This window comes from Calonectris borealis, chromosome 1 (genome assembly GCF_964195595.1).
Source record: "Calonectris borealis chromosome 1, bCalBor7.hap1.2, whole genome shotgun sequence".
Classification (NCBI taxonomy): Eukaryota; Metazoa; Chordata; class Aves; order Procellariiformes; family Procellariidae; genus Calonectris; species Calonectris borealis.
In genome coordinates this window covers 139,652,920-139,678,678 of record NC_134312.1, presented here as the reverse complement: position 1 = coordinate 139,678,678, position 25,759 = coordinate 139,652,920, and the positions used below count along the sequence as shown (strand labels likewise).

General features: G+C 37.4%; 1 protein-coding gene across 2 annotated transcripts in view; it reads right to left on the bottom strand.

The window, feature by feature from the left end:
* Positions 1-12,063: 12,063 nt before the first annotated feature.
* Positions 12,064-25,759, bottom strand: part of ANOS1 (anosmin 1) — a 137,904-nt gene continuing 124,208 nt past the window's right edge. Inside the window, exons 10-15 of one of the 2 annotated variants that reach the window (XM_075135605.1) lie at positions 23,748-23,750; positions 19,489-19,583; positions 17,136-17,307; positions 15,688-15,908; positions 12,820-12,961; positions 12,064-12,122 (exon numbers count right to left, since the gene is read on the bottom strand). In XM_075135605.1, the coding sequence (XP_074991706.1) occupies positions 12,064-12,122; positions 12,820-12,961; positions 15,688-15,908; positions 17,136-17,307; positions 19,489-19,583; positions 23,748-23,750 (692 nt within the window). The remainder of the gene's footprint in view (positions 12,123-12,819; positions 12,962-15,687; positions 15,909-17,135; positions 17,308-19,488; positions 19,584-23,747; positions 23,751-25,759) is intronic. The other variant, XM_075135522.1, reaches the window with a different exon arrangement.

Sequence of the window (25,759 nt, the reverse complement as noted above, 5' to 3'; positions counted from 1 at the left end):
ATCCCTGGAACCAGATGGAGCGGTTGTGGATAGTGCTCAGTAGCCCCGGGGACATATAAGTTGTCTTGTTTAGTGGAAAGTCTACCTTAGCGACACAGGGAAGGCGTGTGTGTTCGACAAGCTTGGCATTAATGGGATTCCAAACACTAAAATGCCTAACTAAATCACAACCCTTGAGAAGGAGATTAAAAGCAATTGGACGAAGCTTGCCTTAAATTTGGCAATAATGGCCTAAAATCAGTGTGGAATTTACTGAAACAAGAGACCTTATTTCATGCCTTTTGCTTACGCATTTTTGCCATTCTTGCTGCTCATATGGTAGGAAGACTAAAGAACACGGCAAAAAACAAAGTAGCAGTCATTATTAAACTGACTAGTCCTCGCTCAGCTAAGCCATACATACATTTTTTAACGACATTAACATGTGTTAAGAGTAATACAATGTTAATAAGTAAATGCAGTATTCCAAGATGTCCAGCCCTACTGAAATGCTGCAACTAAAGGCTTCCCAACATTGCACAGGCTTTTTTTGATTCCCATGACACATTAGAAACATGTTTTGTGGACTGATGCTATAGAATTTGGAGACATGTTCTCTTCAACAGTTTCTGACTGATTTAGTCACTTCATTCTTTATATTTTTCTATCATTTCTAAGAATGTCTAGGTGATATTTAAGAGAAAAATTAGGATTTTTGAATTATATTTATTAATATTTTTTCACTCTTTACCTCATTAAAATATTTCTTGTTCCTGTCTAAGTCCTTTTTTTTTGGTGGTTTTCTTCCCACAGTGGCTTATAAAATTATCTTTTTTCAAGCTATGGATCTGTTCATTTAAGGGAAAGCTAAGTATTCTCCTACCATGGGAAAGTTTACTAGGATAATGGTAGCAGCCTGCCAGAGACCAGAAGAAGCTTGCTTTGTTGTTTTTTACAGTGTGCTGGCTCCATGGCAGTGGCACAGCTATTGAATTTGCTGGCAGACTAACTATACCTGGAGCCTCCGAGCAGCCAAGATGCATAGCAAAGAGATGTGCAGGGAGACCAATATACACATCTGGCATCGTTTTATTTCTGGCACCAAACCTCTGGTAGGCTATACTTGCTGATCTCTAGCCTCTCCTTCACAAGTCCTTAAGAAATTCCATAAGTTTTATTTTCTTATCTGTGGCTGTGGGTTCATTTAAAGGGTGACCCTTTTTCTTGTTTCTCAGTCATCAGGAACTATCTAAGGAGGAAGAGAAACATTTACTTGATTTATAGTATTTCAGTATTTCCACATTCAAGATGATTGTAACATATGCTTCACAATGCCTGGAAATGGCTTTCTTTCAACTGTAATGCAGCAAGTCATGCATTTAGACTTGTCTTTCAAATATAAAGGAAACCTATGGATTTCAGAAGTCTAAGCTTCAGAATATTTCACGGTAACTCTTTCTAAAGCCTCACTATAAGTTGCTAAAAAACGGTGCAGCACCCCGTTCTTTCATCTGAAGCTGACTGGTTCAATAGGCAGAACTGGAAACTGATGACGATGCAGAAATGCCCTGCGTGCATCACAGTTTCCCCGTAGTTAGGACAGTTGAGGAATTAGCATAAAGCTTCTAGGTCTCTTCATTGCCTGTCTTCTCTTGTATGCAAATGGCCTCTTATTTTTAATGTTTGACTCTCACTATTCTGTCTATAGCAGGACTTCCACAGAGAAGGAAAAACTTTTGCTTGGGACCTAATGCCTTGCCAGAAGGACTGAGCATGTGAGGCTCTGGATTTCAGCTGTGATGTGTGATGAGCCTGCCGGTGGGCTCAAATCCTGCCTTTAGGAGGAACGTTCTTTTCTTTCGACTGACACCCAGTGCAGCTCCTGCTTTTGGCAGCTCAGGACCTCATTAATGTAGGTGCTCTGATGGTGCCTAAAAGCAGAGCTCACTCACTTGCAGCCACTGCTGAAACAACACAAGGGGAATCCTGTTTGTCGTTTCCTCCTTCGAGGCTCCCTTCCTCTACTCATCTCAAGAGCTACAGCCTCTTTGAATGCAGTGCCAGGGTTTACCCTTTCTAGCTTGTAGGGCCTTGACTTACTTAGCTTTCCTTATGATCCAACACCGTCCCTTTCCTTTCAGCAACAGTGTTTGACAGTGATGAAACTCACACAGCTATCCCTCCAACACTAGGTGATATTTGGGTGACCATCTGAGATGAGGTAGACCACAAACCCATGGATGTGAGGACCACGTGCAGGGGAAGACTTGCTTAGGACAAGTCAGTGTGAATTTCCCTGAGTGTATGGCAACCCAAGGGAAAAAAGGAAGAGAAGGGACAGCAATAAATATGTTCACCACAGTGGCGAAATAGTGAAGGCTAGTGGAGCCTAGAGGTGTGCTCACATGCAGGTCAAAATCCCACAACTCAAAATTTTGCTCAAATACTCTCTATCTTGGAGGAGCTGAGCTCCCTACAGAGTGCCAGCAGTGGACACAAAACCCTGTCAGAGCAGCAGGCAGTGTCAGTCCCAGCTAGTACCCCAGTACCTCCTTGCACTGAGGTCCCGGAGTTTCAGTTCTGCCTCTGCAGGTGTCTGGGCTAATAGCAAATCGAGGTATTTCTATGAGTCTTCTGCAAACCAAAGTTCAATGGAAGTAGGTCCGTGTGGATTCCAGCATGACGGACTTTGTGTCAGTCTTCTTTCTTGTCCACCCTCCCCTAGTCCCCTCAGAAAGGCAGCATAATGAAGGTGTGAGGTGCTCCTCTCTCCCCTTGCTGCGGACAAAGGAGCTCAGGCCATTCTGCTTCAACAGCAGGGACATCTCCCCCTGACCGGCATGGCTCTCTATGCCCCCTTTGCGCCTTCTTTTGTCGAGGCTCTGCTCATGCAACCAGTTACACTTCTTGTCTCCCAGCTCGTATCAGTGGGCACCTCTGTGCTGAGTCTTTCCTCCCTACTCACCCTACAGTTCTGCAGTGGGACGAGAGGCCTTTCCACAGCGTTTTCCCTGGAGGCGCTCCTTTCTTGCCACTCCCAGGCAGCCGCCCCCTCTCCCCCTGCCATCCCTACGCATGGGGGTTTCAACATCCGCGGCACCAGCAGGGCCAGCGGGGCGCCAGGCACGCTCTGCCACAGCCACAGCAACCTGTCCTCCTCACCTCGGCTCAGCTCTCCAGAGTCCTTGGTGGTCTCCTCGGAAGCTCATACCCTGCTAAGAGTAATGTGTTACCTGACCAAGGAGGACTGATAGTTTTGGTAGCTGTACCTCCTCAAACAACCAACACATGGCATTCAAAAGAGGCAAAACAAATGGGCCATTGCCATTGTCAATTTAATATTTAATAATTTGTTGAATGTTAATATGTTAATATGGTAAACTGTCATGTGAGTCCTAATTCATTCAGTTTCGCAAGCTAAGCAATCAGTATGAATTCTCTAGAAATATGGCTGATCAACTTCCCATTTCTCAAGGTAACTAATGTCTGACAAAATAAAAATACATTGAGAAGCTGCAGGTTTCATTTTCTGCTAGCTTTGAATTCCCAGGGCCAGTGTTAAGAAGAGTTTCCTCACAAAACTACCAAGAATAAAAGAACCTATAAGCTTGTGCTTCAAAAGAATATTTTTCAATTTCTTTATAATTTGACAGGCCCACCACGCAATTGAAATTGTTTATGCCATGTGGTTTTTCCCATACAATTTCCCTGATAGTTAAGATGTAACTATTTGCCTTACTGTTGTTTCACAAGTAATTAGTAAGAGACAAATCAAGGAATCCCCATCCTTGATTATCTCCAAAACATGAAAGGGTAAGGCCCTGAGCAACCTATCATGTATGAATGATAGTATGCAATGAACTATTCTAGAGATTTTGAGGTTAGTTGAGATAAGAGAACAAGTTTCCTAGATAAAGTCTGACAACAGCTACAGAAAACACTGACTACGTTATTCGACTCAGTTTCCTATTAACTGTATATATAATTTTTAAAAATAGGAAGATTTTTTCATTCAAAGGTTGAATTTCAGGGAGAGAATCCCAAACTGAACTGTTCACTCAACTGAATTACACTGGTCTATGCAAGTTTTCTGCTGGGCGATTCTGAGAATGACGTTAGGTAAATATGATTTTTTAAAATGAAATGTAATGAAATAAAAGGATTAATTTCTTGTTATTGATTCCACATATTTCATAAAGTTACTTACAAAACTTACAAAATCAACTACAAAATAAATGTGGGATCGTCTTAGTATTGTATTAAAGTATTGAGTATTCTCTGTTAGTGATTGGGGAAAAAACATATAAAGATAATTCAAGCTGTGTCAGCTTTGTGCTTTTTGATATTATTCAGGCACAGTTGTTTATATTGTTCCTGCTACATCTCTATCTAGACTGCTGGTATACATCCACATCTCCTGTTTTGCAGATGAATTGGGATCAGTTTTGCTCAGTCTAAGTGATATATTTAGCTAACCTGAACATTATTGTCTTAACAGCATTTATCGAGCTGCAAATATGAGTGATATCTATCAGTTTAATATGCTTCTGTCTGCTTGCTACAATTTCCTGTGGCTAGCATGGCTGTTGTTTAAAAAGACAGTAAGGTTTCCTATTCTCCAAAACTATATTATGTACATAACAATTTAAATGAGATACAGCTGCAGATATACTTTATATTTAAAAACTACTATTACTTTGGTGACAAGGAGCCCTTTATTGAAATCAGCTCTAAATACATGAATGTATATATATTATCTTACTGGCTTTATTTTTTATTGGAAAGGTATCATAAACCTAAATCTTTATAGCAATGAGCTATACTAACTTACGTGAAGAGAAATATGCTTCGAGTGTGTCATGCATAAGACTAAATGAGACAAGTTCTCACACTGAACACACAACAAAAGCAATGAACCATTATAAAACAACACAAAAAACCCCTGATGATCAGGCAGAAAGATGAGACAAATTAATACAATCTTCAGAAAAATGTAAAAATACAGGGTTCATTCACTAGTGCATCATTACCGTGTTAAGCTACCGTATACCTCCGGTAACTCAGCCATTCATGAAGCACCTTTAGCCAATTAAATGGGATCCTTTGTGATAAGAGGTATTTCACTCAAAGCAAGAAAAATGCCTGTGGATCTTCTTCGTCTTCAGCATGATTCAATAAACACGAAGCAAAAAGAACAATTGTCCCTAAATACTCTGAGAGAACTATTAGCATCCACCAGCTTATTTTTTTCTTGTATATTCCTGTTTTATGAGTTACGGCCTAATTGATTTTGGCTTGCAGGTATGTTCACTGAAAGTCTGAAATATTTATGTTTCAAGCAAGTATTGCAGCACATCTCAGAAAAGAAATTTAAAAGATTATTTTGTTTGCAGATAACTACTAATACTGGAAATTGGATGTCTGCAAAGAAACAAATACATCAGATGATTAGCTTCTTTTTGTACCACCTATGCTCTTCTGTCCCCAATCTGCCTCCTCTACCTTTCACGTAGAAGAAATGACAGGGCGGAAATTACAGCCTATCACTCTGCATCTACTAATAACTATGCAGCCTGAACCATTTAAATCAGGCAACATTTTCTAAATAAAATTATAAAAATATCAAAAATATGTTGGCTGATCAGTACTAATCAGCAAACCCAGAGTTACTTTTAAACATTAACAATTTTGAACCTATTGCACATGTATATTACTGGACAACTTGTGAAAAAGACAAGCAAGCTCTGTTTGGTGTACAAATATATTTGCACACATATATGACGGGATATTTGTGTGTAGCATATTTGCCTAACTCTCCTGAAAAATGACAACCCACTATTTCCAAAGTTGATCTTCCTTTGAGAAGAAACAGACCTCCTGAATGTAGCTTATTATTAAGTAACATGAATAAATCACCATCACAGGTGAGGGACTGGGCACAGCAAGCATTCATAAATTCTTTAGTTTCTGTGCCACACGGCACTCTCAGTAAATGCTTATAGCAAGGCATGTATTAAATATTAATCTATGCTCCTGCCAGCAGCTTGAGTAGCTAAGCAGAAGGCTATTAAGCACAATCTGAAGGGGGTCAGAGCAATTCGCTTCCGCTGAACCGCACCCCCTTCAAATCTGCAGGAGTCTTGCACATTTGCTCTATTTCAAAGCTTGCGTTCTCAGCGTTCTCCCCAGTGATTTCTTTACCCTTACAGGTGCTGCATGGCCACCGACAGCCTAACAGCCAGCGTTTTGGCTCAAGGCCTTCCTCAAGGAGGCTGGCATATATCCAGACGATGACAATGCAACACCTATAATAAGAAAACAGAAGTATAGAGGGTTTTTTTTTGTACTGTAAAGAGCTTTCATTGTATTAAATTTTTTATGAAATAGAATCTTTTGAGTGCATTCTGGTTTTAGATGCACAAAAGCCAAGTTGCACAGAAGCACAAGCCACAAAACCCAAAACCAAAATGATCAATACTGTTCAATATATAGCAAATTTTCTTTATTTCATATGATTCACATCATCCAGTCATTGTCTCTTTTAGTTCAATGTTGAAGAAAACACTTATTTGAAGTTATGGAAGGAAAAAATGAATGGATATTTTGAATTACAGCGTATAGAACACTTCAACTATTTATTATGACAACTTACCTAACCACGGTGATATATCATTCTTGTCTGGGTTTACTGAACCATAATGGCAAATATCATTGAAATAGTCCAAGCAGAGAAATTTAACTACATGGGTTTTTCTAAACATTATTCAGTTATGTAAAAGGAAAACCAAAACCACAAATCTTAGCAGTTATTCTAATGAGAAAGCAATACCAGGAAATTTTTGAGTTTATGTTCAACTTAACAAAGTCTAAATGTTTATTAGGTAAGTCAAGAGTAAGTCAAAGGCTCATCCCTAAACTAAAGATATTGCATCTGAGAATGATAGCACATCTATGACAATTTGAAACAGTTAAATGTTTGTACTAAGACAGATATTTATATTTATTAAAAATATAAAATTTAAATCATGGGATACGGCACTTTAAAATAGAGAATCTTCCAAATCTGGTGTATACATAGATTTCACCACGATTTTCAATCATTAAAATCTTGACTTGCAAGATCAGCCACTGACATAGATCCAGCAACATTTTAATTATTTTAAGTTAGTATTACAAAGGGTGAACAAAGCTTCACTGTGAACTATTCCATTAAAACAGAGAAAGGGATGGCAAGTTCTTGAATCTAATTTTTTACTTCAAGGATTGCTTTTCAAGATAAAAGACTCAAATAATATCTAAATTTATTTTCAGATTATTTTGACCACTTTCTAAAGAAAACAAAATGCTGTAGTAAAAGGACGATAAAATGCTATGGCTATACACAATGAAATGTAATGTAGCAAAGGTACTTGGCATGACACTGATTTTTCTTAGATGACTCTATGTCTTCAACTTAAGAAAAACAAAACTATAAATTCTGTATGGAGTAGCTAATGTAGCAAGATTTTGATGTAGGATAGTTTATTACCTGAACAGTATGTACAAATTCTAAACATGAAAATAATGAGTAAAAGAAATCAGACTCTATTTACATTTACATTTTTTTACAAATTATTTTTTACAAGAAGAGTTTTTTTTTTCTCTAAATAACAGGACAGACACATAAGACCAATCTTTTTGTATTACATACATAAATAAATATTGACTTTAAATGAGTGTTATAGGAACATAATTTCTACAGCCAATTTGGGTAACAGAGAAGCAGTTCTGTTACCTCTACTACAATATAATTAAGTAAAAAGGAAAAATTTTACAGATAGAGCTCTGTTAATTACTTTGTAAATTGTACCTTACTAATATATTCAGTAGAGGTAATACAGTCGTTACATTTCATGCCCACAACTGAACAATGAGTTTTGGCATGCAAAACCATATATAATCATCAACATCTGCAGGTATTCATTTACATTTTTTAAATAAAGGGTTTTCTTAATTATTTAAAACTACATGCAACAGCTTATTAGCATCATATTCCTGGTTACAATGCACAAGTTTGCATAACATTATTTTTAGTAATTGATGTTCACAGGTACTGATCAAAAGGGTAGGAATATACTTGGCACATAGTATAAGAAGATGAATTAATAAATAAGTCAATATCACAACTACATTTACATATACACAAGACAAAAATAAAATTTTTTATGGTGTTGTACACAGAATTTAGAACTGTCTGGGTCCCATACTTTGTTCTTTAAGGCCCTGATTTAAGACAGCATTCAAGCAAATTTTGATATCCATGCTTTATTCAAGACATCACTAAAGCTCATTCTTAACTGCAAAGGTTTACTTCCATCCACTGACTTCTTTTGTGCATATGGAAGTTTCCTCTTCTGCATGCCTTCGTGAATCAGGGCCTGCTTATCTGAAACTCTCCCTGATTCCAGTTGGGAGAACGGACATGAAAGTATTGTGGAATAAATTGACTCAGTATTTAGGTTTCTATACATTTCTGCTAATGCCAATGGTAAAATTCCCATTCACATTAGCAATGAGTATTTCTTTGATTTTGTGTGTGATCATGCCAAGCATTAATGTCAATGTTAGCATTGTCACACCATGTCCTCAGCTCTTTCTGAAGCCACTAAGTTGAGGTTGTTCAGCATTTCAGAAGTCAGACCTGTTATTTATTGTCTATGTGCTATATTCTTAATGAATATCCAAGATGATACACATAGTAGTACATCACAAGCTCTGTCTTATTTGAATTTCTCTTGCTCTACAAACAACTCAAAAATGGTCAAAAAAGATATAACAAGAACAAACCATTCTCTTCTTAAACAAAAATCACCGATGGACAAAGAAAAATCCACTTCACAAAGTAGTTAGCAAAAATGGCATAATCTTATAATTCTCCTTTAAGAAATAAAGATCAACAAAATGCATCCTGAAGTCAACTGACAAATCCATCAGAATCGTACATAGCAAATAATACATTAGTGTAAAGGTGCAGAGTATCTAAAAACATCCCAATATCTATATTAACTCTGTATTACACAACATCATTAGAGAAAATAAATCTTTAACTAGTGAATCAAGTAGTGAATTACAACTCTATTGCCAAATTAAATGCTTAATGTGACTTAGGCTAGTAAATTAGGACAATACCCTGTACAATTCAGCAAGCAAGGCTTTATGAATTAGGCACTAGCGACTTCAAATCTGTACTGCGAAATTCAAGGAATAATCAGGAAATCATTCATAGTTGGGAATTTAACATCCATGCATGAGCTTTGTTGACCTTGTACTTTTCATTTTTGATTTGGAGGGTGACTTGAAAGGTGAGTTGATAAGCTGGTTTGTAGAAGGAAAAAAGTAGTTTACATCTTATTGGACTCTATATAATACACTTGTTCAATACAGTTCTACTTTATCAACTTTTTTTTTTATTTCCAGAATTTACTTTAAAAGGGAAAACCCCTCCGTGTTCTTCAAAAGTACACTGTTACTTTCAAAAGTTGAAAGCTTCAAAAAGACTGGCATCAGCAAACAGTAACCATTTTGATTCATTTCAGAAGAATGAGGCTTCCCCTCAGGAACCAAGACTAAGGGTATGATCACTCAGGGCTGCCGACTTCCAGTTTATCTCCAAGCCAGATTTGGCATCATTGTAATAAAGACCAACATCCATGTTCTAAGCTTTACCATGTCACTATGAACGAAACATAATTTCATTAACATTATCAAGTCACTACAGATTTGCTCCAGCATAACTAGAATAGACTGTGATTGAAAGGTTTGGACAGAAGTTTTCAGAGAAGCCTGACGTAATTACTTTCCCTGATCCCACCGACTCCTGCTCTCAGCAAACATCACGAAGATCCCTTCTAGCCTTACCCATGCCCTGTGCAATCTAACTGTCAAAGCAGTGCTCCACATCGGTCTGATTCAAATTGTGTTTCCTTTGTAAAGACGTACACATGAAACGCTTCCATCCCGACAAAAGTCTCTGAGACTCTGGCCTTCTGCCAAAATTGAAAATAAACCTTTATACTACGGATTTTATGAATAGGAGTTCATCTGTTTATTTGCTAATTTATTTTGGAAAAGGAGAGATGACAGAATGATAGAGGAAGGAATTAAAAGCACCATAGCCTTTAATATTTTTAAAACTACTGTTAAAGTTCCAAACCATGTAGCAATAGAAATTTTCTGGAAAAGTTCTTGGTCACTGAGTCCATATCAAAAAAGACAACAAGCAAAGTAGGAAGAGAATGGCAAAAAAGAGTCCTTTAAAACCAAAGGTAGAAATGTAGGAAAACTGGAATGAGCAAGTGATCAGAAATTAACTGTTTCCTTCACCCCCTGTGGTATCAACCCACATGAAATAAAAAGCTATAAACTTCAGTATAGACTGTATTTGAATATTTTGTGAATGCTCTACTACGATAAACATAACTCTGATCCTCAGTTTCAGGTATGTATTTCTTTTCTGCATATTTGCTTTCCACGGAACAGTTTGTCATCAAGAGAAGGAAAATATATCTACCACTAATGTCTGAGCTCCTCTCACTGAATATCTCAGGCAAATATGAAGTACAGGTGAGTCCGTAGCATCTGCTGGTAAAAAAGTGGCCACCTTATCAAGTTTGACTACTAAGCATTTGAGCCCCGTTAGCCTCATCATATGATGACGGTTCAGGGAGCAATGGGACCTGCGCCAAAAAATGCAGGAGCACTTTTAACATCTTGAACATGAAAAGCTGATTATGAGTATTTGTATGGACATTTATTGGCAGATACTTTCCACCCTCTCAATAATAAATCCAAGCAGTTTCTGTTTACTATTGAAGGATGTCTCTTTGTGTGGCAAATTATTCTAGACAGTTTATATTGCACAATAAGGCAATATGAATTCCCTTATGGTTAGAAAGGGCACCCTTCTGTCTAAATTTGAAAAATGCATTCAAATAAACTATAAGCCAATGTTTTCCAGATGCCAGAATATTGTCACATAATTCTTTCTGTAAGCAGAATAGCATGGAGCCAATACATCCATCCTTCTGTTCAAAAGATCCATGGGGAAAAGAGATACGTGCATCAAAAGCCAAAGCCAAAAAGTAGCTCTACGGCTACTTGAATAATAAACTTGCCTCAAAATTTCAATTTCTAAAATGTTCATGTTAACTATTCAGATTTTTAACTAGAAAATCAGTGTTTCTTTTCAAGGTATTATTATACCTTGAAATATTATATACCAAAAAATTATAAGTGGGATTTTAAAAGTCATTCTTCCAGGCCCTATCAATTAATTGTATTAATTGCCATAGATTTTCAACAATTCTATTAATTGCCATTTGTTTCTTTACAATGGCACATCTACCCTGTATATTTTTTAGCTATTAACTATGTTAATAGAAGATCTACATGCTAAAACATTACCATTTCAGAACACATGATTGATAAAAATGTATCATCATTCTCCTCGGTGGTGATACTGCAATTATTAAATACTGACTATTTTAGGGTTTCTGCTACTGGTATTTATTTTACTTATGTCCTTATTTCAGACATATGGAGATCTTCTTTAATAGCAGAATACCTAGGGCTTAAACTGGTGACAGGCAGAACTTTAAGTAAAATAGATCATTTAAACAGGCTGATGAGAATATGGCCTCCAGTGTTCAAAAGTATGTATACATCACAGGACAACCTTGCAAACATTAACATTGAAGTCACTAAGAGAAAAAGCTGTATACACTCCACCGTTTCAATCTACTTTAAACACAGAAATCCAAAAACATTATAATGAACACACTTTTGATTTTCTCAAGGTGTTAAGTTGGATGCAATCTTCAGTTTGTTGAATAGTGGTGGTACTGAAATGATACTTGCTGGATGTTTCAACCTGACCTTGGTGCAAATACAATTCGTCATGGCTAAACTACAAAGTAGATACAGATCGTACAGGATGGCAACTTCCACTTGAAAACTGGGTTCATTGCTCCTACAGATGTGCCTTTTCCTAGCCTCCACTTGGGAGCTCAGTTTTTCTCAGTTATTTGTATAATCACCTGAAACAGTCTAATACTTCTCTGGGGGTGGCTTGTAGTGATGTGGATGATGTTGCTTCAGATGAGGTCCTAAACAAAAGAATAGGAAAATATGCACACATCAATCCCTGCATATATAACACCATCGTTTATCCGTACTAAAAAGTCTTTGTGAGGCCTTCAGCTTGCAATCCTTCAACTTGTAAGTGAACTACCTGTGCCGACAACTATGCGCATGTTCAGTCCAAACAACTTCAGTGACTGTGAAAGGACAAAAGGATTCAAGCAGATGAATCTTGAACTAATTGATTTTATTTTTTGTTGAGCTTCACAACATTGAGCGGTACTTTTCAGAAACTTATAAAATGCTGGAAATGGCCATTAAGAAGTCTGCACTGCTTTAGAAATATGATCAGGCTCTAGCCATGTTGGACTGAATGCACCCAGAAAAATCTAATCTTGAAAGCTAAGCAATTCCAGGCCTAGGTGGTACTTGGAGGACAGGCCATCTTTGAATCCCAAGTGCTATAGGCATAAGCCAAAGAGCTGTGGTGGAATGAATGGCAAATGTCTGACCACAGAAACTAAGTGAGAGAAAGACTGCATTTGCTTCCATCATTGCTGATGGACAGTTATGGGGAGAAAAGACCCAATATTTTCACGCATCTTAAATTCATGGAATGCTACTGGAACCAATAAAGACTCTAAGGCTCGAGCTAACTGTTTACATGTGGAGGACTGAAGTTCTGTAACATGTAACCACATGTCAAAAGAGGGTACTACTTACTGTGGGGTGAAAATGGAGGAAGGTCGGGTGTTCGGAACGATTTTATTGTAGCTGGCCCTTCCCCACCAGTCGTCAGCACTTGAACTTCCAAGCGGTACAGCATCGATGGCCTCAGATTGGGCACGGTAAGTACATAATGATCCTAAAAATAAATAAATTGGGTTAATTCTCAGAGCAACTAAAAATAAAACATAGTTGATCTACTCAGACAAAGCTGTGGTTTAAACAGGTTCTGTCACTCTCAGCATCCACAAATTATTTTCTTAGAATTCTGTTAAAAGGATTTAATGTATGCATCACTTTGTTGAGAGGGTTTGTTTCGAATTTTTTGCTTGCCATTGCCTTTGAGCATACTTTTTTACCATAATGTTATGGTTTTGTGTGCAAGAGGTCCAAGTTTTCCTTGCAAATGGATGATGTGCTCATCACTAGGAAAAAAAAAGAGTTTTAACTTCCTAATCATTCTTTTTAATAAACATGTTCATTATATAAACTCGCTTTTATTTTGGATCTCTCTGTGAATTCCACTAATTGGTAAATTAATTCATGGCAATTTGCAGGTCTGCCCCCCTGCTGCAGCTAGTGAAAATAAGTGTGGATACACAGATTTCAGCATATTTGTCCCAATGACACCATGAGAATCTGCCCTTCTGTTCTTAATCCCATTTTTGGCATGATGGCCTCAATTTTCACTGCTCCATACCTTGTGTGGTCACTTACACCTGTGCAAAATAATTTCAGAGTGAGTTTATAAATGCTCCCAAATGGGAATGCATCTGACTAAAGACTGAAGGGCATTAAGGAATCAAAAGTCCTGATTCACCTTATTCCAAGCTGAAAAAGACCAGTCCCGGGAAGGGGATAGCAGGGCAATGACGCCGGACAGTGCGGGCACGGCATGCTCCTGCGAACAGCCAGGCTGGGCTGGCCAGGAATCTGCAGGGCAAGTTCCGCTGGCTGGCACTGCACCCAGCGCCATGCGGGGGGACCTAAGCAGACTGTGGGAATAACTCATAATTTGCTGTTACTGCCAGAGCAGACAGTAAAGGGGAAAGGAGAGAGAGAAAAGGTGGGGGAAATGTGTGGGTTTACTGCCAAATTAGCACGTGTTCTGAGATGGGGCTGCTCTTAATAGACCTTGCTGAAGCTGCTCCACCTTGTATAACACATTGAATGGGTAGGAGAGAGAGAGGAGCGCATACATCGCACTCATACACTCTCTCTGCCCATTCAGGCGCTCCTCCGGCAACTGGGAACTGTGGGTTTCAGCCCCTGTTGTGTAAACAGTAGATTTTTGTCAGTCAGAGGCTACCAAAAAGAATGAATGAATGATCCTCACTGTAAAATACCCTACATTCTGGTGGCTTCTGAGAGGTAGAGATACTGTTTCAGCTCAAACCAGAGTTTTCTTAACCAGTTGCCATAAATAGACAGAGAGATACATATAGTGATAGATAATTAAATAAAAGGAATCTCCAGGCTCTACAGGAATGAAAACAAAGGAAAACAAAGATAAAAAATTAAAGCACAACACAATGCAAAGGAGTGTTTTAAATAAAACTTTATATATATTTCAGACCTAACTGGACCAAAAGCTTAAAAAAAGGAATAGAAATTCTGAATAAAACATAAGCCTGCTCCTAAGAAAAAAAGATGAAAAGTGATGTGAAAAGTAACATCTCATGGTCTGTAACTTTGCTTATCATTGTGATAAAGTGGCTGTTTGCAGCCAAAGGCCTGTGACTGAGTAACCACTTCAGGTAATCTTGCAACATGGCTTGCTGAAGAGACCAAGGCTGTATCTGCACCGTCCTTCTGCTCTGGACTGCGGGTCGAGCTTTGAGCGAATTGGTGCAGATCACACTGAGTCTGTACTGAGCTGTAATAAAACAGCTCCGCACACTGCGTGGTAGCTTGCCCCATAGTTTTAGAGCATCGCGGTCAACTTTGTTGCTCTCCCCCAGAACAACAGGCTTTGAAACACAGGTGCCCTAGCCTTAGGGCAGTCTGCCAGGAATTAAGACAGAATGGTGAGGACCTTGCCTTGGATTTGTGTTGAATGCAAGATATGTCCAACAAAACATTTTACACATTCTTTGATGAAACGAATGTTGTGAAAAGATTTTCAGCCAGCTCTGCTCTAGACACAATCACCTTGATCCACTTCCCTGAAGTGAATGGAAAGACTCCCAACGTTGTTAGCTGACTTTGGATCAAGGCCAGCTGCTTAAGCCCTTTTGTTGACTTTGGTGGATCTTGCAACAGAATCTGAATGAAGTGCTCTTCACCCACCTCTGCCAGAGGAGGAATTGAAATAGCAAAGGCCGTCTTAAAGCAAATAGGGGGAAGAATTCAAATTGTTAATTCTCACACTTTCAATAAACAGTGAAATCTGGTTCTCCTTTAAATTGTCAGACAATGGTGCGTATTGGCAGAGGGGGAACTGATTTTTATTTTTCTTAGAGCAATGAGTGACTCAAAGGAAAAGAAAAATCTCTTAAATCCATCAATTTGGACACCAAATAATTAGTAAAACTATAGTAACCGCCAAGTTGAACAGCCTGATCATCAAAAGAAAATAAAAACTATCTATTGCCACACAGATGATCTTTTCCTCCCTTCAGGCATTTCTCAGACAATGGTTGCTAATTTGACAATTGTGAACATTAAAATGTTTGATGTGTCATCAAGAAAAATAGCTGTGCTTTGTTTCTCCAGCAAGGAGGAAAAATTAAGCACTTCCTGCTCCAACGTGCCTGCAGAGCCAGAGAACGCTATGTGTGACATCTGCATCACCACTAAACATTAAAAATAGGCCACATACGCACACACTTGTGAAGCCGCGAGCAAAGGAAAGTAACAACTTACTGCTGGCAGTATCTGCGATTGGGAAATGATGCTGTTGGGTAAGCTGTTCTGCCGGCTTTCTGTGGTTACTTCTGCCCAAGTGACTTGAAACCCTGTCATGGGCTGGTGAAGGTCTGCCTTAGATATCTTCCAGGAAAAATGACCAGTGATGTTACCTTCCTGGACAATGAAAGACGCAGATAGATTCTCGGGTTTGGCCAACACTTTGGGTAGAACTGGCACTATAAATTTGGAAAGCAAAAAGATAAGCTAAACTTTGAGAGATAACGTTCAATAATGTTCATTTCGTTCCACAAATCAAGGTCAGACAGAGCTCTCTTTCTGGTGTTACCTGCTTCCATCACATTTTCACTGTTAACCAAAGCCTGTCTTTGATATATTCCATTGGCATTTTGTGCCAAATTTAAACTGCAGATCAAATCCTGTCAGCTGCAGGCGACAGAAAGGAAAGCCTGTAAAGGCCTAAGTGCCTCATTCACAGGCAACCATCCTGCTGCTCCTCTGTATTTCAGAACGCCTGAGCTCTGGTTTTCAATTTTGGGACCACAAGAAAAACCACAGGATAGCACAGACCTCCATGATGCAGGCAAAAAGTAAAATTCATGCTTTAAAACTGTAGTACAAGGTAATAGAGGCACTCTGATTAGGGGAAACATATGCCTGAGTTGCAGTTGCCCAGGAATAAGGTGGTAATACTGGGAACTGTCAGGAGGGGCGGTCAGGAAATAGCAACAGCGGCCAGCAGGACTCTGAGGTGACCCACGAAGCACGAAAGTACCCTTGAGGGGACTCAAAGCGAGAGGGCCACCCTCTAGCTGAAGAGGGCAGTTTCCAGACTTGGCCATGCAAAGCCATGGCTGACCTGACCTAGTGCTGACAACAGCCCTGCTTCAAGCGGGGGGCTGGACAAACTGACCCCAGAGGTCCTTACCAGCCAACATCTCCATGACTCTGCCATTTTCCATAACCCTCTAGCTATACCTACCATCGTGGCAGCACTGTAAAAGGTATAAGAGTGCCTTTATTTGTTATTTGAGAGCAGAATTAACCTAAACAAAATCAAACTGAAAAAGTAGTTTGCATCAGTAGCAAAACATTCAGAAGATAGGTCATGCCAGCATAATTATGTTTACAGTTATCATCTGTCATTATAATGAAAAAAAAGGGAAATTGTTCCTCCTTACAAAAATAAAAACTGTGTAATAAAAAATGTCATCATACATTTATAAACAGTCCACTAAAATTATCACCTAATTGACAAAACAGTAATGTGCTAGCCAAAATCTATACCACTCTGTATTTTAGTTGATTTTTCACATAAGCATTAGTCATATATTTATTTGTTCTGAATCTTTCATTTCCCATTTTAAAATTGCTTTTAAAGACTTTTTTTGGTGATTATAAATGCATTTGAAACTATTTGGCTACTTCTCCAGATCATGCCTTACCTCGTTCAGCAGGACAATTAATGTGCTTGTGGTTTTTTTCTTTAAATGCAGAGCAAGGTGGGGTAACAAAGAAAATGCTCTCAGCCTTAAAACGACCTTTAGATTTTGCAGGCAAAACAGTTACTTTATATTTGCATGAAAATGACAGGTCCTTCAGAATCATGTAGTTTTCCTAGAAGAAAAACAAAAAGATCACATGCTGCAAATAGACTTCTAGGAAAAAAAAAAATTAAAAAATAAGGTTGGCAGAAGATGAAAAGTTTTCTGCAATAAAATATTTTCTTGATATGCTTAACACATGCCAACGTGGCTTTTACTCAGAGAACAGAGCAAACATTGCCTATGTTTGATTATTTTCAGTAGCAAAATACATTAGCACGGTATTTGGATATGTCCTTCAATTCTACAGAGTTCCTTCACCACGCTGCATCAAAGCAACTGGCTTCTAACATTCAGAACAGTCTCTCTGACGCGATGGCAATGGGAGTAGCAATGCGAGGATGTAATGCTAATTGAATAAATAAATGTAAGAAAGCTGAGTTAAGCTGCTGTAAATGACAGGCTTCATCTACATTTAACTTCTTAAAAGCGCATTCAAAGTCCAGCATGGCATTATGGATCCATTTTTTTCCGCTTTAGTACATTAACTACTTCTACCTTCTTATCAGGAAGAAAAGCTCCGCAGCTGAACTGCAAAGCACTATCCTCTGTTCAAAGGCAACGACTGGGAAGAAAACTTTACACAAAGTGTAAGTGTCCTGCTAAATTCTTACTGTTGTTTAAAGTACTTTCGAAAATCACAGCTTGAAAGCTTTAGCACAAATCATATCTGAGAAAAAAATGTTCAGTTGTGGTTTTTTTTTCCTAGGAAAATGACCAATAATACCTTACTGGTCAAAAGTCTTTCACTGCCTTTAGATCTTTGCTTCCCTTCAGAATCAGTAATTTCCAGGGTTCTTCTACATAACTCCCTCTTCTTCCTAATCCCAAACTGGATTAGTCTAACCTTCACTTGGAAGCTCATTTTCGACAGGACATAGAGATTGGGCTGAGAATGGACTTGACTCCCCGCCTTCCACCTGCCGGAAGACTGCTTTAATAGGCTTGATTCCAGCTTAAAATTGTGACAGGACTATTTTTATTTATTGTGACAGGGACTAAATGCTCAGCACTGGAAACGTAAGGCTTTTATCTACCTTGACCTGTCATATCCAGTACCAAACCTTTTGTAGCATCAACCTTCTTCTGTTTGCTTGCAATTATTTCCTTCCTCAAAAGAAACACGGAGTTTCCCAAAGTAGATTGGACCAATTACCATAAGATGATTGAGAGGAAATAAATGAACTAATCCCACAATGCATTTGGGCCCATGTACAAAGATTCTTTCCTGACCTCTAGTGGAAATAAACTTCTTAAATGTTAACTTTCTCCTACCTTCAATGTGCATAACTTGAAATATTGGGACTGATCATAACATTATGTCACAATCATTTTTTTAATCCACCTCTAATATTTGCTTTGCTGACCCCATGAAGCAGTAAATCTTACAAGTTAACAGCCTTCTCTATGAGAAATGATGTCTTTTGATTTACTCTACTTTTACATGTCATTAACTTCACTGAATTGATCCAGTAGTATAGATCAGGGCAAGAAGGAAAGGTGAATTGTGATTTCTTTCATTCTCCATAACCCACTAAATCAATTGTGATGCACCAATCACGTTACTGTGTTGTTCAAATAATGTGTTACAGAGATGGATGACACTAGATTGCCAACAAATTGAGTACAAAGAACAGCCACTGCAGTATATATGTGGGCTGACATGTACTTACATAGAGCTTTTCTCCTTATCTGATATCTGTCTGACTTCCAGATTTAATGTCTAGCATTTTTCACCTACAGTTCTTTTTTCTTATTCTATTATTCTCCTCAGGGCTGTGAAACCCACTTGCATGTCTAAAAGAAAACCTAGTTTATTAAGTACTATTATTACTGTTCAGTATTTGCACTGTGCTAGAGTCCTACAGTACTAATGATAGACAAAGCTCCATGTTCTATATGCTGTAGAAATATATAAGTACTTAGTTAAGAATTTTGTTTGCCTGCTCTTGTTGTCTGAATAACACCGACAAAAAAAAATTATTTTAGCCTAGTGTGGATTTAAAAAAAAACAACCCAAAACAGTCCAGATACATCATTTTTATCTTTTGCTGAAGAGGAACATAAAAAAGAAATAATCTTACTCATCTGTGAAACATGGTATAAAGTATACTGTGTTATTTTACAGAACCATCCTTTCCCTTGCTGCTTAGAAGCTATTCAGAGTCAAGCAGAAGGCTGAATGGAGACTTACATAAGTCAGCTCCGTTACTTTCCCACGTCCTTTGGTGTCATTGTGTGCACAGGACTCCAGTAACCAGTGGACTTGGAATTGATTCATGCTGATATCTAAATGATATAAAAGGAGAGGAAAAGACATATATTATAATTATGTTTTCACCTTTGCAAATTTTCTGGCTTCTCCAGGTAAAAATAGAAGGAGTTTTAAGTATTGTAGAGCTGGTAGTTCCTCACTTGTTCCTAGGCATCCTTCAATAGAATGGAGAAAATATTATACACTTATGTAATTTAAACCTTATATCAGCTACTGGAGATAACTTTAAAAATAGTGAATTGGTATTTTCAGATATGTAAGCATATACTGCCCACATTTTTTAAAAAATCAAGCATTTAAATTGAGCATTAAAAAAAAAAGTCAATGCTGCTACTTCTAAACATCCTACAAATGATGGAAATGACTTTGTGTCAACTACCTGTGACTGTTTATATTGTCAGAGCATTGCAATACTGCTGCCTGGCGCTGCTTGAGAAATCTGTGCCTGAAGACATGTGAAAATGTCTGTAAATCCCTGAGCTTTCTCCCTTCAGAATATATCATACGACCTCTTCAGTATCTGTCCAAATAAAATTCTAGTCTTGACTCTTAGGAGTAATACCAAAGGCTTGAGCTTGCTCCCATTTAAATCAATGACAAAACTTGCCGCAGTATCAATAGAATAAGCTTTCAACCAATTTCCAGCTCTTCTAGCTTCTTGTCTAATACTGATCACATAAGGAAGCAAAACAAAGGGGAATAAAGAATTAGACAAAAGAAGAAAAAGTCATCAAGTAGTGCACATACATCCTGTCATTTTTCTGGATTTAGTTCTCTTCTATCTTTATACAGGGGATGCAAAATTATGTCTGTTATCATTAATTAGCTTGGTATGACATAGCCACTAATGCCAAGTGCTTGACTGTGGGTTTCAGGAGGGAAAACAAATATCTTTGATTCCTTAAGGGCTGATCCGGCATTAGACTGCTATAAGCAATTTGGATGCAGAAGGGAAGGATTGTAAACTAAAGAAAAAATAAGTAGTGTCTGAAACCAGCTTAAATGGTATTCTGGTAAAAAGGCTGATTAGAAGCTCTTTGAAATAGATTTTGCAGCAGCTATCTTCATAACAACATGGATGCTAATTATTTGTGTGATTTCTTTGGAAACCCAACATTTTTTTTCAAAAAGAAATCTATAAAGAAATAACTTGCTGACTTGTGATTGCTCCCTCTCATTTAAAAATAAAGAAAGAAATGGATGTGCTTTCACTTGCCTCTTAGTTGCTGGGCTTTCCCACTTGATGTGCCTATTGGATGAAGACACAAACTCACAGCGCATTTGTAAGTAGGTTTCACCTGATTTCGTCTCTTCCAGTTCAAATTATTGCCTATCACCTGCTTGCACCCCTCTCCTGGGACAAATAAACAAAAAACCTAGCTTCTTGGGACATGAAAACTTTGTGCTGCTATATTAATCATGCTGTGTTAACGACGTACACTCTGTGCCAATTAACCACAGTGAATCTGTTATTGATTGTATATTATCTGATAATCACAATTTATTATTTTAAACTATCTGCATGTAAGGTGGACTGCTCTTTGTAAAGCTGTAAATTGGCTATTTTCACTTATAATAACTTTCACTTGCAAACCATAAATAAATGACTCTCTCTTTGGTAGAGATTATCCGAGCCAATCAAGCCTTGCCATTACCCAGCCGTCAAGAACTGGATAAGACACATACCTCAGGTAGGTCACTGAATATCACTACAGGGGTAAATGCCAAGCATCAAGAGTTTACAACAGCTCAGCATCCAGATATATCAGTGTAGAGGTTTACTAAGCCTCTGTTCAGAAATGTAATTAAATAGGTTGTAACCCAAGACATTTGGTATTTCTAGCTCCTGGCATAGTAGAATTCTGTTTAGTTTTATTGCAGCTCCACCTCTGTTCCTTATGTGAGCTTCTGTTCTCAGGCAGTTCTTTTCTTACTTCCTAATTCTCCTCTCCTGCATTAGCAACCCCTTAGTAGCCCATTTGTAAACAGCTGTAGTTTCTGATAACCTCTCTATTTGAGCTAGAAAATCAGGAACAGGTTAAAAAAATTTGTTATTTCACTTCTTATCAACTTGGACCGTAAATGTAGGATGAAGGTTTTTAATAAACATAATTTCAAATTTTTTTATTTTAAAAAAATGAACAAATGAATCTTATATTTGATAGTGCTCACATCTGGTATTCTGATAACAACCTATATTGAAAAGACAGGATTTTCTTTCTTTTCAGTAAGTATGTAATTAAAGTTATTTCAAAAAGGTTTTTGCATACATATATAAAAGTACATCAACCACTATAAACTGGAATGCATCAGGACAGCACCAGCTAAGTTTATCCAAAACTTTTCATTAGAACAGGTCTTTTTGACTTCCCTTTTATTTTCAAGACTAAAACTTCTTCAGTTCTCATGTCCACCTTTGTGATTGCTGTTATCTAAAAGATTTGAACATAAGCATGTTAATTGCTTTTTGTTAAAAAGAAGAATGTAAAAACAATTGACAGCAATAAAAACAATTTTCTCCTTTTAAAAAATCTATCCTGTCAGGGTCTAAAGCAAAACTGAAATATAACAGGAAAGTAGCTCCTACTTGAGACAGAAACTGTTTTAAAAATAGGGAAAGGTGGGACATTTTGTGATTAAATAAAGCTAGAAGCATGAAAAACTCAAAGTTTATGTGCATGCATGAAGTAGGCATATTAAATAACAAGACTGCCTTAGAAATTATCTTTAAATTTTTTAAAAGCAAAAGGAGACAAGATGTGTGGAATGACCTAAAAAGCCACATAAGAGACTTAAAAAAACGATGAAAATATGCATTTGTTTTATAAAGTGCTCATAAAGCTCATGGCTCTAGAGTTTCATTTCTATGCAACATTATACTTCTGATTTTGTGTTTACAGCACATGCAAAAGAAAAGCTTCTCCCAGCCTTCCTTTCAGCAGTATATACTCTTCTAGTGAGATCACTCCTATAGTTTTATTTGGATTTTTGTGTTCAGCTGCCCATTACAAACTCAGTGGCAGGTACTGGACAAGAGATCCAAGCTGCAGTCTAGCTGAATGTCAGCCACTACCACCAAAGCTAATGGTTCTGAATTAAGTCCAGCTGAAGTGAATACACTGTAACCCACAGCCACATCTTTTTCTGAAAAGTCATTTGAGTAGTTAATATTAACAGAATATCCAGTATCTAATGGGACTGATTTTGGCCAGTTTTATCAGAAAGCTCTGCTATCCCTTCTAGAATAGGTACATAACACTGAAAAGAAACTGCCAGATTCCTTCAGTCTGGTTCCCTGATATTTCAGATGTCACATTATAAAGCCTTCTTTGTATATAATCAATCTCCTTCTTAATAGTTTGGAGTTTTTTTGATTCTGTACTTCGAATTATAAGTCTTTATAAAGCTTTATAACTTCATTGTTCTCATGGTTAGAAAGTATACCATTTAACACTAAAAAGACTGATGCTTGCACAAACAGCAAGTGTTCATCTTTCCCAGAACTCAAAATATTTGTACAGAAACACTGAACTTGAAGGACATACTAAGTGCTAGCACTCATTCGAGCAGCTCTAAGCTTGTGAAATTAGTGAACATAATAATCATTTAAGTAAGAACTCCTTAAAGGACTGTTACAGCAGACAGCTTATTCAAACAATTACTTTTATTCTCAAGCTTCTTTAAAAAGAAAAAAAAAGAAAAAAAAAAAAAAACAAACAAAAAAAGCAAACCAGAAAAATTACTTTAAAAATATCTGTAAATTTACTGTCATGGACATGTCCTTCAGCTGCTCAAGTTAAAGATTTCTTGATATTTCAGACAGTTGCACAAAACTAATCCTCCCAATGGCTATGATTTTTAAAGTAAATTTTCTGAAGTATAAAATGAGTTCCTAGCCTTAAGAAAACATTCCTATACAGACATCACATGAGCCTGTTCTTAAAATTCCACATATGCTTAGCTGTTTTACTGAACAAGGGTATGCAGCCAACTTTGTTGGATAGAACATCTCTAACTAGAAATGTATTGATCAGGGGATGCTTTAAAGCATGTTCAAAAGATGTCTGTTTTGATTCCCTCCCTCCTATGTTTCACCCAGAAACGCCTTTAACTCCACGAGTATCTCCACAAAGCTCTCTCTCTATCGTGTTCACGAAGATGTTCTTCGTCAGATTTACCTTCTTTCTCCCCCTCCCCAACCTAAACTCTTTAGTTCCGTTTCAATTAAAATAAATAAATATATTTCAGATTTTCTTTGGGGGGAAATGCTCATTTATTCTGTAGCTTTAAGCTGTAAAAGCAGCTCAAAATCCCATTAATGCCAATGCCAAATGCATCTGTTTGCTACTTTGAAAAGTTCAGGTTCATATGCACAATTTAAGGGTCTTAGATTGAAAAGTTTTGCTTAAAATACTGCAACATATCCTAAGTCATGGCTGCACAATGGTTAATAGGAATACTCTAGGCCTACATTCTACATTTGCTAAATCTCATCACCTCCCCACAGAATCTGAAGCTCGAGACTCATTCAGAAAAATCACCCAATACAATGCCAGGTAACTCTGCAACTTTTCCTAGCTGGAATTTAAGGTTTAAATAGTTCTACAGTTTATTGAAAATAAACTAAATTAAAAAGTAATCTATTTTCCTCATCTTTGCCAATGTTTTCCACATTTCTGTTCTGCCGTACATTTCCATTACTGCCAGCCATGTGAATAATTTCATCTAATGTGGTTTCTTTTTTTCTACCATGTTACTGCAGACAGCTCCCTTCTTTGCCTGAAATCCTTTTTTCTGCTTTATATTACATTTGTTGTTGCAGACGGGTGCCAACTTAACAATCGTGAGGAACTGAAGTCTGCTTTGTAGCTAGAAAACTGGCATAGCATAGGCAGGAACAGCAGTGAAGTTTGTTCACACAACCCAACGCCACCAATATGATAACAACCTACTATCACTCCAGGAGACCCGGTAAACAGATTTAAGAGGTATGTATTTCTTTGTATTCCTGTGATCCACAGCAAGAAAATTGCAGCAGACTGTTTTGGGAACTGGGGCTAGATCTGCTCCTGGTTTGCTGGAGGTCTTCAGGCAAAGCAACTTCATGGCTCCTTACCTCTGTTCCACCCCTGTCAAGTAGTGATAATGATAATGGCCTCTGCTGTAGAAGTATTTCAGCTCTAGAGTTGTATATTATTCTGTTTGATGGGTGGTTGTTGGATGATGGGTCTCTACAATTTGGTATAAAAATGCCAATTAATGCCAGTTGTGACAGCACTATTATGCAGGCAACCAAATTACAAAAATTTATTAGAAAGAAAAATCAAATGGGATTTGCTGGAAAGCAAGATTTCAGAGCAGACACGTTCAACAACAGCAGCTCAAATTAAGGTTTAATTACAATAAAAATGTCTGGCATCAATAACCACAGTAACATCAAGCTGATTCCTGTATCATGACAGGATTTGAAGTAATTAACAAGCAGTGACTGATAGATTTTCCCATTAGAATAAAATACGGTAAAAAAGTAAAGATTAAAAATAAGACATATTTATATGAAAAACTTTATCTGGAAGCATAAAAGTATTAATTTAATATAAATAACAAGCATATGTTAAATGAGTATTTCAGTAAAAAAGGAAATAGTGTTCTGTATCTTTTGTCAAGTTACCTCAGCAAACTGACTCCCTCCAAAATATATACATATAATTAATATGCTAACTGTATGTCAAAAGGAGTTGTTATCAAAGTTTGGAAGATAATTAGCCATATGTAAACCTGCTGTCTTCATTCAAACCCAACCTTTCTTCAAACAGAATGCCATAATGAGATTGAAATTTCTGTGAAACTACTCAGTAAGAAAATTACTGAAAGAATTTGTTCTGCATGTAGCTAAATCTTTGGATTTATTATACATTGTTAAATCTGATATTTCAGACAGTAAACTGCAATGATTATTTGTGACCAGCCACATGGTTTTTTGTTTTTCTTCTCATACGGGGGGGTTGATCTTACAAGCTTCTGAGCACTCTGGCCCTGATTCAACAAAGCACTTAAGCGTATGAACAGTCGTGTTGACTTCAATAGCTAGGTGTAGCTAATGGATCAGGCCAGAAAGTTTAGTACATCAAGACACTAATGACCACACAAATGATAGTTAAAAGAAGGTCTTGAGCATGTATTTGATTGT